The following is a 14,704-nucleotide window of genomic DNA, read 5'->3' on the forward strand; positions in this document are numbered from 1 at the left end:
CTGACAGAGTTTAGCACAATTTCTGGAACATGGTGGTTTGTTTGGGCTTTGAAATAAAACAGTATATTCAATTTTATGAATAAATATGCAGTGTGTCATACAATACACATTATAAAGCCTACATGATTTCATTTACTTGCCATTGTATGAATCTTTAATAATGATAAATACCAAAGTCTTCACATGTTCTAATTCTCATTCTCAATAAGAAACAAAAATTATTAGGTTCAGATTTAGGTATTCCCAATTGGTGTATTGAAAAAAAATTCTTCATTTAAAATAACATTAATGTAATATAATTACAAGCCTGTTCAGCCAAAATGATCATAAAACATAAAGTTACAACAAAATTAATAAAATATGGAAGGGGTGGCAAAATGACCAAAAATGGTTCATGCAATACGTCAGATGTCAGCATTATCCATAGATGAAATAAAAGGACATGCCTTCTTGATGATTTCATCTAAACAAAGCTCACTTCAGGACAACTGACTGAATAAGAAGAAGAACTAGGACGAGAAACAGCATGTTAATGAAAATAATTCAGTGTATCCTTTTCAACTAAGCAATTATAGCATTTGGTGATTATTTACTTAGAAGTACTTACTAGATTGGAAACAAAAGAAAGGAAACTTCGACAACAATACTAGGGATAACTTAGCCTCCCTCATTATTGCAGGATCACATTACAAAGCTCTTGGCATTATGCCTCTATTTTTTTACATACAGATACACATCCCTACTATAAGAATGTTTTCCAATTCCAGATGTGTTTGGCTGTCACTCTCAAGAATTCAGTTGGACTTGATGAATGGGCATATTGAAAGCTGTCCTCTAACAAATCTTTTAAGTCATTGTACAGATATTAGGGAGCTACTTATGAATCAATATACACATTTATTCAATAAATACGTTTCCCCAACTTTTGTAGGAAGAGGCAAACTTTCTGTAATCCAGTGTTGTTCATTTCTCAATACATCACCCATGTTGCAAATATCTATCTGCTATGACAGGAGTGGGCAACTGTGGTCCTTTTACAACCTGTGGACTTCCCAAACAGCCAAGCTGCTGGGCTGGGAGTTGAAGTCCACAGGTTGTAAAAGAGCCACAGTTGCCCACCCCTGTGCTATGACAATGGAAACTGAAACAATATTTCTACGTGTTTTTATGCTATTAGAAGTAAAACAAAACAAGACCATATTTCTAAATCAGAAATATTGTCTTAAATTATAAAACAAAATCACAATGTTATTGTCACACAGCTGACAAATATCACTAGAAATTTCAAACAGATCCAATTTCACTAAGTCCATTGTAAAATGAGTTTTATAAATTTCAAAAGCACAAAAAAGCACTATATTAACATTCAAATATAAATTTTGGGGAAAATGTATTAAGTATTATCATAATGCCCTTAAATTCATTATAATGCAACTCACTGGTGTGACATAGATATCATTCATATGGTCTTTTGCAAACTTGATGACATAAAGTTCATATTTATATCTCATGCAAATATAAATTATTTCTTCATAACAGAGTCATTTCTTCATAACATTAAGTCAGCTTAATGATGAAGCACCATGAATAATTTGTATTTTAATCATGTTGCATTTTTTGAGATTTAAAAGGTGACTTGCAGGAAGTATTTTTCCCCAAAATACATTAATTTAATTACAAAGCCCTTCACTTGCTATTGAATGATTGAACAAAATAACACAAAATATTTCATGTGTTGTACAATTGTAATGATTACTTTACAACTATTCCTAGATTTTTGAAGAAAGGTATTCTATAGAATTTTTTTAAAATCACAAAATCTTCAGGTTTTTTACTGCTATCTCTGAGCTTTTTATTTTATTTTGGTACTATGTATACATATCAGCATTTTTTAAATTAAGATTTTCCTTTTTGTGAATGGAAGAACAAAAATTCCTATTGGAGAAAAGAAATCGTTGAATCCAATCATACTTAAGATAGAATATTAGAATACACTGTTCTAAATTATTGTAAGATTAAGATCTTTTCCTGCTAGTTAGCTCACTAACACAAACCTAGGTAAAATCATCATATCTCTTTATCTGAAGTTGTAAGATGGAAATGAGGAATTTTCTTATCAGAATGCTCCTTCCCTAATCTTCAAAGCAAGACTAATTTAAAAAAAAAACTTTATAATAACATAGTTCAACGTAAGTTATTTTATTTTGTTAAAGCAAACTATTTATTTTCAGTGTCTTTTAATGATGTTTCTTTTTCAAGTGGATTATTGCAGAGTTTAAACAAAATTTGTGTGTACAAAGTCTCTTTGTGTGGCTCTGTGTAGCTTTCATATAGCTCCTTCAAGAATACTATCTCACAATATAGGAATTTCACAATGATCGACTAAGCTGTTCATTTACAAATTAGCTGGTAGAGCAAATCAATTTGTCAACCCAAATGTTTTTTTTAAAAAAATATAGGTCAAGACTAAAATAAGTGTTCAGATTAAAGTTATGAAATGAACATGAGATCCCAGGAAGTGCTGTATTTAGTTAACTTAACTATTCTGCCAATTGAACAAAGACAGTTCAGGTTGAATTAGATGTACCAAATAGGTTTGGAAGAAATAAGCTGTTCGAATTCAAACATTTTTCAGACTACTGTGTTAACAAAACACTGTTGACGAATATATAAGTCTATAATAACTATAGATATATCATTCCTAGATAAACCTTTCTGTTTTCTAATGTTTAAAATACTGCTGAAATTAAAAACTGATTTCCAGAGCTTTTAACTGATACTATGAAAGATCATGGTTCAATAACAGATGTATACTTTCGTCTCTCTGGCTATGTTAATTCCTCCCCATTCTCATATAACGCTCCACAATAAATCCCCCTGAGTCCATTATAACTCCTGCTTTACATTGCTGAAATATACCAACAATCTGCTCGATATTTTAGCAGATGTTCTGAATTTGGGCCTTTGAGACCTTTATTAGGTCCATTTCCTTTTCAACCTAAAAAAGGATGTACATTTATTCTCAGATTGGTACGTATTTCACATTGGCACCAGTCCAAATATCTATACACATGACTTTGAATAAAGAGTTCTCATCATGAAGTTCAGAGCCAAGGCAATTCTTACATTATTCTTTAAAAAAGAAGAAGTCTTAATTCAAAACTTACCTCAGTAACATCCATGACTTTAATAGCTGCCAACTGACCTGTCTTGACATGTCGACCCTAATAAAGAATAGAAAGAATTTTTACACTTCACATTACTAATTAGAAGATTAATATCAAATTGCTTGCAACTCATTGTTTCACAGAATATCTATTTCATTCAAAATGTTTATAACGAGCAAAAAAAATGTAGATTTAAACATAAAAATAATTCAACATTTTGCCTTGTTGGTATTGTTGGTAAACATTTGTAAGTAAACAATTATAGGTAAACATTTGTATAGTGTACAGCCTTTAGTTAATTATTTTTTGGGAAAACAAGGCAGCCTGTGGTGTCTGCAAGTGGAGGGAGCGTACTGTCATTCTGGTGCACTCTTCTTGCATGCATGTCATGATGCTCCACACACATATAGGGAGCAGAGCTGGACAAAAGCATCAAGATCCTGTGATTCTCACAAAGGTGACTGATAAGTGACACCAACCTAATGACTGTTAATAAAGACAGTCATCGGTGACCCTATCTTCTAATCCACAGTAATCAGTTCTCAGCCACATTGTTTACTATGAGTCTGAAGACAAGCATCAGAAGTGTCAGTCTTTCTTAACTTCCCAGTCCACAATCTTCTTCAATCTGTCAATGCTTTTGGTTCAAAAGAACACATTAAAGTCTCAGTATACAGCTTTATCACCCCAACAATCTAAAAGTAAAGTGTGAGTTTACACATATACATTACTCAATTTATGACCGGTCACTTAACAAATGTTTTAAGTTATGACAGATTCCCAAAAGCTTTTATAACCCAGTTTCTAAGTTACAGCAGCCACACACACACACATACATCTGCAGTCCTGTGACTACATTTTAGACACTTAGCTTGTCTTTATGGCTGTTTTAGTGTCTTGTGATCACCTGACCATGATTTGTGTGCATGTGGATTTTTTTGGCCAATTTCCAGGATATATTTCCAGTTTCTGACAAAAATTTCCCGTTAGAGAAAACTGATTTGCTTAATAACCACAGTGTTTGCTTAATGACCACAGTGTTTACTTAACAACTACTGCAAAAAATGCAAAAAAAAAACAAAAAAAAAACCCAGGTCCATCATACGATGCCTTGACTTACAACTCTAATAACATGACCTTCATTCTGAGCTCAGTTACAGTTGTAAGTTGAGGACTACCTATATGTCTTATAAATGAGGACATCCCGAATATATTTCTTGGAAAACCAACAAAGAGTTCCTATTGTCTGCAATTCAAAATTTATTATAAAGTAAAATTTAATAATCCACATTAATGAACCCCCAGTGAAATTTGCTTCCTTTGAATGTTAAACAGAAAAACAAAAATATTTTTTACTGAAACTAGTGATTTTGTCCATTTCTTTAGACCAGTTTAAACCTTTTCATTACTCTGAACTCTTAATAGTGACTTCAATATGCAAAAGACCAGAGTGCAGAGATAAGATATCTGTTCGAATGTTGATAGTAAACCTACGCATTCAAACTTTGATGATGTAATTTCCTAGGCAATTCTTTGAAAAGATGTGATTTTTATGAAAAACAAGTATTTTGTACCTTACATTTCTCTGCAAAGTATTTCTACAGCCAACAGAAATAATATGAATCATGGAACACAGCACGGAACAGCACAATTGGCTTTGTGATTTCTTTGCAATCCTATCTAGGAAACAGGATGCTGAACTAAGTATGATCAGACTCCTCTAATTTAGGGACATAAAGGTACACTGCTGCCATTATTTTCAGATCAGGAAGGCTGAGACAGTCATTTTATTTGGTAGACATAAGATCATGCTTTTAAAAGTTTTTAAATGGCAACAAAGAATCAAAAGGACATTTTTGGCAATTTCCAATAAGTAAATTGGGCATAGGAGAATTGTCTCTGTAACTACAGCCATAGCTTTCAAGACTTTAGAGGGAAATTCTTTTTCTTTTTCTTTGCTGGAAAACCTAATAGGGAAGGCAGCCCAAGTAACCTTTGCTGACTGGGTCATTTAGTTCCCAGAGTGATTCCTATGTCTTTCATTTTACTGCAGGAAGTAAAGTGACAGGAAGACTAAGAGTGACTCATGTTCTCTTATCCTACCACCAATGAATGGGGAAATGTAACAGAGTTGTTCAATTTTCAAGAAAGCATTGGACAAAGGATTCACCAAGAACAAGAGGATTTCCTTCTTTATTTGTGCTACTCAGTCTGCTCACAATTTCATTTAATTTTTTGAAACAATGTACAGTATTTTAAAAACTGGGTAAGACTTTTAGATAACCAGACATGAAGAGTACTGAAAAACAGACATCTCTTCAGAGTCTTTGCTCAAGATTATCCCTACCTTATGCTCCAGTCCCACCCTTAAGTCTGATTACAATCAGAAGACATTCCTCCTTGGGGGATGGAGAAGTAAAACTGAGCAGTTTCAAAGGTCCTGAGGCTACAGCTATAAGCCACAAAAGTACACTGAAGCAAATTTCATTCTCATTCCCTTAAGGAAAGGTCTACGCTTCCTTTGCTTTCCCCAGCCCATGCAGGAAAATATTATGAAGCTGTGGAATGGGAAGTTAAGACTGTGAGAAAGGAAATGCAATACTCAAAAGCATCTCAGTTCAAACAAATGCTTTATGATAGAGGCTCCAAAATATTTCAGTACAGCATATTGCAGCATAACATGTATTTAAATGTCTGACTACTAAAGGAGTCCTACAACTTTAAAAAGAATAGTTTCTGCAATGTTTCAAACTATTAATTAAAGAACACAGGAGTCCATTTGCCCTTGCCAAGCAACCAGCTGGCACAAAAGACTTCCTATTTAAATGTAAATATAAATCAAGACATGACTGTCTTAATTTACTGAGATCCATGTGAAATTATTCCTGAAAGTCAATAAACAGTTCCTTATCTTTGGAAGAAAGACTCTTGTATCTCATGTGCTGCCCATCTCTACTAATTGCATATCTGTTACATTGCTATAATTGCAATATTTTCATCATTAGAATACCATTGTGTTTTACCTCTCTTCAACAGCAATATGCCAAATCAGCAGTCTAGTGAAGAATTATTGGAGTTGAAGTCCACCAACAAGAATATAAGTTATCCATTCCCATTGTGGAATTATTTTCTTTTAGCAGAAGTGGAACAGATCCAAGATTCAAACACAAAGGCTACTGACAATCTAACATAAATGGATCCTTAGAAGAAGACAAAATCTTGCAGACAGTGAACTTATACTAAGGGTTTTCAGAAGTTAACAAGTTTAGGGTAAGAAAATGAAATCAAGTACTACCACATAGATGCACATTGATAAGCAGATGGTAAAAAGATGCAGAGCTCAAGCCAATGCAAATAGAATCATACACCCAGTTCTCAGCCTACTGTAACTAAACAGGAATGCTTTTGTGCCAAAATTAGATTTTCCATAATGCAACTTACTTAACTAGATACTATGTGGAATCCTAAAAGGCAAATTTTAAGTTCCTACTATATCATTATGATACTAAAATAAGATAACAGTTTGCTTTTGGGCAAATTGTTGTAATGTAGTGTAAGTAACTTTTCCAACTACTCCCTGATGTTGTTCCCATTCAATTTAATACAGAACAAGCACCTCCCTTACTTCACTCATCTATGCTTCCCTTACTTAGTTCTTTACAATTATCTTCATTATTGTCTCTGTACTACAAACCCATACAGGCAATTGCTTGGAGAGCTTTAAATGGGAACTTAACACAGATCCACAATTTATAGCAGATCCTATTAAAATCAATAGAACTTATATTGATTACTTCTTCCACCAGTCCTTTCACATTAACTTGTCTATTTTTAATACCATTTACACTCAAATTCATTCCTGTTAATTCAAATCTTATCACATAATTACAATTTCCCATTTGGTTCTAGGTATTTTAGACTTAATGGATTGGTTGGATTGGTGTGATTATGAAATCTGTCCTTATTTAGTGCAATAATGTGAAATAGTTTCTGGTTAGAGATATACCTCTGTTGTACTGGGAGTGTATATCTCCCAGCTCAGCTATTACTTCCACCTTCAAGTTCTTTCAATGACACCTGTACATAATAAGATAATAAATCTTGCTTACTTCATTTTTCAACTGAAACCTACACTGAAAGTTTTTTTGTTTGAAATCTAGTAAGTCTGAAAAATAGGGACAAATCTTTCAATATTGGTTTTTGTATTCTTTTGTGATTCAAGAAAAACCATAACTCAGAAGGAAAATGCATGCTTCCTATGCAAAAAGGCTTATCTCAGTCACCAGAAGATAAAATTGTAAAAACCTTTGTCTAAAATCTGGGAAAGGTCTAAATAATATAGTGAGCTAGAACAACCAAAAGTCTTTTTGTAGACAGCTGTTTCCAATATTCTGCTGTTGCATACTAGAAAATGAATGTCATAAATACCATCCTTGCTTATACAATCAAACTTGTTTATATAAAACATTATGCATCTAAAAAGCAACATTGCAGAAGTCTCCTAAAACTCATAAGCCCTCTTGTTTCAGTACACAGAATTGAAAAGGGCCTTTGTAATTTCCCTCATTAACAGACCTAGAAAAACAATAATACATTGAGGAAGAATCCACAAACCATGACCTGTTTATATTTTTATTTGGATCATAAAACTTAGGGATTGTAAATTCAACTGTAAAATAATAAGGGGTGAGAAAAAGCAGGAAGGTCTCTCTCCCACCCACCCCAATTCAGTCAGTTTTTGCAACATTATTATTAGTATTATGGATTGATCAGTGTCTAGCTTGAAGAATGCTACTTAGTAGCATTAAGAAACCTAATTACAAGAAATCATACTAGATATTAATTTTCATCCAATCAAAATCAGATGGATGGATCCATTTTTCAAATCCAGAAGATGATGTACTACAGAGTTCAATGCAAACAGAATGCAGACAGTACATAACTTAGTATCATAGTGGTGGGGGTGGCTGGCGCAGTGATTAGAATGCAGTATTGCAGGCTAACTCTGCCCACTGCCAGGAGTTCAATCCTGACTGGACTCTGCCTTCCATTCTTCCTAGGTTGGTAAAATGAGGACCGAAATTATTACAGGATTGTTATGCTGACTCTGCAAACTGCTTAGAGAGTGCTGTAAAACACTTATCAAGTGGTATATAAGTCTAAATGCTATTGCTATCACAGGTAGAAGGGGGGAAGCAGATCTTCCATTAAAAACATTGCTTTTTAAAAAAAAAAATCAATGGAGTCTAATACATTGTACCAGCTTATTATCTTTAAAGCGCTCCATGGCATAGGACCCGGGTACCTTCGAGACCGTCTTCTGCCACCAATAGCCTCCCACAGGCCAGTTCGCTCCCACAGAAAGGGTCTCCTCAGGGTGCCATCGGCTAAGTCATGTCGGCTGGCGACACCCAGGGGGAGGGCCTTCTCTGTGGGAGCCCCAGCCCTGTGGAATGAACTGCCCCCGGAAATACGTAAGATCTCTGACCTCCAGGTGTTCCGCTGCGCACTGAAGACCCTGTTGTTCCGCCAGGCTGGGTTAGCAACATAATTTTTAATTGGATGTTTTAAATTTTTGGGGTTTTTAAATTAAGCCAAATTTATTTAATACTTTTAAATTATTTTAAATTGATGTTTATTCTGTTTTTAAATAGGCTGTACACCGCCCTGAGTCCTTCGGGAGAAGGGCGGTATAGAAATAAAATTATTATTATTATTATTATTATTATTATTATTATTATTATTATTATTATTATTATTATTATCTTGATATCAAGCTTTTACTTTATATGGTATAAATAAATCATTCCACTTTCTCCTAGAGAAATCATTAACTACCCTGATAATGAAAGACTTAATATTGTATGAATAATATGGAAGATTCTGAGATTGGCTACAGGAGCACGTGCAATGCTATCACAAGATCAATTTATTTTCACAGACTCTTCCTCTTCCACTTTGTATATAAATAATTCTGAATCTAAGAAAAAAAATTCACTTACAAGGAAAAAATCCGATATTAATGTTGATCTTTTAGTAAATATACTGTGTAATTTTATTGCCCTTTGTATTAAATTATATCAGTAATAATGATAATACTAATACTAGCTCTTGAAATGTAAAAATTGATAAATATAAGCTACTAAAATCAAACATTTTGATAGTGTTCAATATACAGGTGATCTTTGACTTATTACTGGTCATTTAAGGATTGAAGTATTGACTGACACAAAAGGGTGCTTTACAGTCTGTAAAACACTTTTGGCCATCATTCCCCCCTGAGGTGACATGATCATCGCTGAGGCCCCTACAAACTATTTGACAAAATAGGGTATCCACACCAGGTTCTACTAACAGTCCAGTATCTTTCCCCTGAAGGAAAAGTTAGGTTTTGGCCTTCCAGAAACCAACAGTTGAGAGCTTTCCAAATCTCAGGGGGATGCTGTCAAACTGGCAGCCTGCAAGCCGGATTCATCACATGCAGGCCATGCCCATCCCGGCTCCGCAAAGGCAAAAAAGTTACGATATGTCACAATACGTCATGTGACAGGATCGAGTTTGACACCCATGTTATATAGTAATCACCATGACAATTACATAGACACTTCCATGAAATCCCTAGGTCTCAAGTTTGAATCCTTAGAAAGTTTGCTTTAACTAATCGGAACAGTACGTAATGTCTATGTCTATGTCAAGTATGTCTATGTAATTAAAGGCACATCTTCCATTATTAGAAGAGTTTCTTAGAATTCAAAGAGCTAAGAAATAAAATTAGAGTATATTGGTATATGAATTAACTCCACCTGTCTTCTTGAAAACAATGCAGATCTCTGTATAAATATCTTCCAGGAAAACAAATGCTACTATTTTAATTGTATAATCAATTAATTGTATAATACATATAGTTCTTTATTGGCCTTCACAGTTTCTCTCTACATCCACATACAGTTATGTGTACACCATCCCACCACACATCCAAGTATGAAGCAGCCTATAAGAATGTCTCTATTTTAGCCTTAATTCTCTTCACTGCAGAAAAAATAATTTATTTAATAAAAAATGATAAGCATATAGGATTCTACATTCTCCCCTCTGATTGTCATAGCCATACATGTTTCACAGATGTAATCTCTCCATGTGAATAATGCAAAGAAAGAGCAAGTGCACTGTAAATCCACCATTGTAATTGTCTACACAAATGGCCTTAATAAAGCTAAAACTGTGTTTCTGTTTGCTGACTGTTCAGAAGAACACTTTTAGAAACCTATGGAAGAGTTCTGTCACAGTAGAATAGTGTCTTTGAAAATATGCAATGCATGTTTAAGAGAAACTTTACTAAATATCTAGCTGTTGTTGTTAGACAAGAGTTGTCATTGCTAAAAGTAATTCAGCAGCAGCATTCAAATGAGATGGTGTCACCATGTACATAGTTCAGCAATGGGAAAAATCTTTCTTTCTTATGATCAGTGACTGTTCCTTCTGAATGCAAAGGCAATGAAAGACAGGCATTTTACTCATTTGCAAGGAACAATCAGCAAAGAGCAAACAGCTGTGGATTTTGGATGATCACAGCCAACTGGGATAAATCAGACCTTGTGTCACAAGACTTCAGCCTTTAAGCTGTGTTCTGATTTATTTTTTAAAAAAACTTGTTATAACATTTCTTAAACAGCTTTTTAAATTGGTAAACACAATTTGACTGCAACCTTTGGCACAAAAAGATATAGAAAGATGGTCTAGATTTCATTTGATTATCAGGAGCAAGATAATTTTAATTAAAATGTATTTCATTTCAAAGTTCATTTGTATTTTGAAACAAGTTTATGAGTTACTATATGAAATTAAGGAGAATCTAACCATTTTTCTTTGCCAAAGTGAATTTTCAAGACTGTAATCCCTTAGTTTTGAACAGTTTTATCAGGAAAGCAATAGCAAAAACAACAGCACCTATATATCCCTCCATAGTGTTTTACAGCCCTCTCTAAACTTAGACTCAGCATATTGCCCCCCAACAATCTGGGCTCTCATTTTACCGACCTCAGAAGGATGGAAGGCCGAGTCAACCTTGAGCCAGTCAGGATCTAAAACCTGCAATGGGCAGAGCTAGCCTGCAAGACAATCTTGTTTTTTTTTAATGTCTAATTTTCTTTAATAATGAAATGTTTATTTTTAACTTGTTTGTTTTGTTTTACACTACCCCAAATCACATTTATGAGAGTAGTGGCTATATAAATTTACTGTATAAATGAAAATAAAAAAGATGGATAGGCTTACCTGTATTATTTTAGGATTTTGCAAAACTATATGCAAGAAATATAATTTTATAATATATGAATCCAATTATTATATTACGTTATTATTACGCTTTTTAAGAATAGCTAGTGAAAGTGTTTGTTTTTTTTAAAAAAATACTCTGGCATGTTATCACAATGAAACAGCTTAGCCCTTTTAGGTAGAATTTCAAACAGGGCAAACAGGGTTACAATTGATTGCTTTTGGTTAGTTTATTCAAGTTTAAACATTTGTTCCTTGGATTCATTGATACTGATCAATTATTGCATTTGAAGTTTTCTTGTTGTGTTTTTTAACATTTGTTCTGCATGATTGTAGAGTCTGCTTGTTTTTTGCACTGTGCTTGCCTGGTTCTTACAGGAAGGCCTATGAATGCGGGATGCAACAAGGGGTTTGTTGTTCAGCTAGATTGTAGCAGAGCCTGATGCTGGTTGAGGGCTATGAGAGAATGACTAGCTGAAGGTCAGCCAGCAGCTTCCTGGGTGTTTCCACTCTTAGTCCAGCAGCTTAACATTATACCCCACTGACTCTCTTTTACATCCGAAGTTCTATATATGAAAGTTTTGGAAATATTAACTAAGGCTCTTAAGCAAATAATCTTTGCAATAAATTGAAGTATGAAATTGATATCAATACCTTATGTGATATTTTGAACAAAAGTCTGAATAGCATGATTTTAAAACTTGTTATAACACTCTGAAGTTGCTTTTTTAAAAATTTTAAAATGCAGTAAGTAGTTGTTTTGTTTGTAAATTGGTTACCTCACAAAATATTCATAAGAACTGGTTTAAAGCACCTTGTTGTATTATGATTTGGACATTTAGTATCATTCGCTCTGAAATTAATGAGACTGTAAATATAGCTTTAGTGATCACTGCTTCTTAGTTTCGAAGTTAGGCTATGTTCCCAATATTTTAAAAAATATATTACACGGCTTAAGAAAACTAAATTATATCTGATTTGAACAACAGATTGCTAATATGAACTGCTGGTAAATATTTGCATTCGTATGCTGTTTGACAGAATAGAAATAAGATAACTTTTGACTGTTTAAGACTTGTATTTATTATGCAAATTTCCATAGATTCTCTTCTTTATTTAACTTTTATTTACATTATATGTTACCTATTTGTATTATTAGATATTAACTCAGACCAAGTGATTTACTATTTGGAAGCGCCGTAAGACCCGAGCTTTTCACTAGGTATTCAGACCAGATGTTAAGGGAGTCCCACATATATGGGATGGAGAGTGATACATATTTTCTGAAAAACAAGTTTTATTTTCACATGTTTATGATGTTGTAATTATAACTATGTATAACTTTATTTTCAAAAGTTAAAAGCAGCCAAATCATAATATTTACAATAAAAACCCATAATTTTTAACAATGGGTCAAACTGGGTTTAACTGAAGAAAACTAATTAAAAACATTGGAATTGCACAAGAGAGGCTCAGTGTTCACTGTATATCTCATATTGGATAAATTAATTATTGGGAAATGGTACGAGAGAAAACAGTTGCAACTCTTTGTTGTAGTTCATCTTTGTTGAGGGAAGAGAATGCTAGATCACATATGCCTCCAATTCGCTTTTCCACAGATCTTATATTCCATGGATAAAAGGATCTTTAACTCCCACTTTGGGAGGATAACATGGAAATTGCACGATTAAAAACATATGTAAATTATGCTAAACTCTCGTATGTATAAGCTTTTACAAAAAGGTTTATAACTTTTGCTTAAAGTAGTACAGGTAGTCCTTGAGTTACAAACGTAATGGAGTTACAAACGTAAAAGTGCCCATTCCATTTTTACCTCAAGGATTCATGGGGGTGAATCTCATACCTTGAATAAGATCACTCCCTGCTTTCTCCCACACATTCGCTAATTTAATGCATGGGTGAATGCACAGTTCTTTAAGTGCACATGAGGTATCTCAGGGTGGGGAAGGCCATGAAGTGGGGACTAGTGATGGAACAGGCCCCCAAAGCCTCCCCAACCCAATAAGATACCTCCTGTTTCCCACTCCATGTCGCGTGGGACTAACTTACCTTGCAAAGATCTGTCTCCTCTCTGCCATTGTTTCTTTCGCTTTGACGGAGAGATGAGTCGATGGAAGCTCCTGGGCACAAAAAGTGTTTGTGGCGCCTGTCTCCTACTCCTCTCCCCCACTCCCCGAACTCCTTTCTGCCACCATTGGGACACTTTTCACCTAGATGGAGACGTGACGGAGACTGGACACTTCATCTGTGTGCAAATGGGGCCTTTGAAAACTGAGGGATTTGCTCCGTTTTGAAACAATCCATGGGCACTATGAGGACTTTGAAAATGGAGGGATTCTCTTTGTTTTGAAACACTCCATGGACGCCTGAGGCCTTTGAAAATGGAGCGATTTGCTTTGTTTTGAAATTTCCCATAGATGCTTATGAGGCCTTTGAAAACGAAGTAAATCCCTCCATTTTGAAACACTCCATAGGCAACAATGAGTCCTTTGAAAACGGAGGTATTCACTTTGTTTTGAAATGTCTCATAGACTGCTATGAGGCCATTGAAAATGGAGGGATTTGCTTTGTTTTCAAAGGCCTAATAGGTGTCTATGGGGCATTTCAAAAGGGAGTGAATACCTCCATTTTCAAAGGACTAATAGGCACCTATGAGACCTTTGAAAATGGAGAGAATTCCTCTGTTTTCAAAGGCCTCATAGGCATCTATGGGGCATTTCAAAATGGAGTGAATCCCTCCATGAAGCTTCCAGTCTCTGTCAGGTCTCCATCTCGTTGAAAAATGTCCTGGTAGTGGTGGAAAGGAGTTGGGGGGAAGGAGCAGGAGATAGGCACTGCAAACACTTTTTGCACCAAGAATGAAAGTTTCTGTGGTCCGTGATCTTGCGAGAGTTCAGGCATCCAGTCTCTGCAAAAAAGGTTGGATACCTCAACTTGCGCAATATTATGGCACCCAGGAGCTTCCATCAGCTCTCCTCTCCCTCAAAAGCAAAGTAACTGCCATAGAGAGGAGACAGACCTTGTAAGGTAAGTGATTCTGGCGTGGCAGGGAGAAGCAGTTGTGGGGAGCTGGGGTATGGGGAATAGGGTGAATGTTGCAGACCTGCAGCTTTTGTAAGAGCGAACAACTGTTGTGGTGCTGCAGCATTCGTAATTTTGGGACTTGCTCATAAACACTAGGGGGCGCTAAATGAAGGCTCGTAACCCGGGAATTAGTTGTAATTAACAAATGACCATTGTAC

At 34.8% G+C, this 14,704-nt stretch overlaps 1 protein-coding gene across 1 annotated transcript in view; it reads right to left on the reverse strand.

Moving 5' to 3' along the window:
* MAP4K4 (mitogen-activated protein kinase kinase kinase kinase 4) overlaps positions 1–14,704 on the reverse strand; it is a 161,457-nt gene that overhangs the window by 85,690 nt on the left and 61,063 nt on the right. The window contains exon 3 of the mRNA XM_070943306.1: positions 3,168–3,224. Within this exon, the coding sequence (XP_070799407.1) occupies positions 3,168–3,224 (57 nt within the window). The remainder of the gene's footprint in view (positions 1–3,167; positions 3,225–14,704) is intronic.

Source organism: Pituophis catenifer, unplaced genomic scaffold, assembly GCF_029215685.1.
Source record: "Pituophis catenifer annectens isolate HBS135680 unplaced genomic scaffold, rPitCat1.0.hap2 SCAF_4, whole genome shotgun sequence".
Lineage (NCBI taxonomy): Eukaryota > Metazoa > Chordata > Lepidosauria > Squamata > Colubridae > Pituophis > Pituophis catenifer.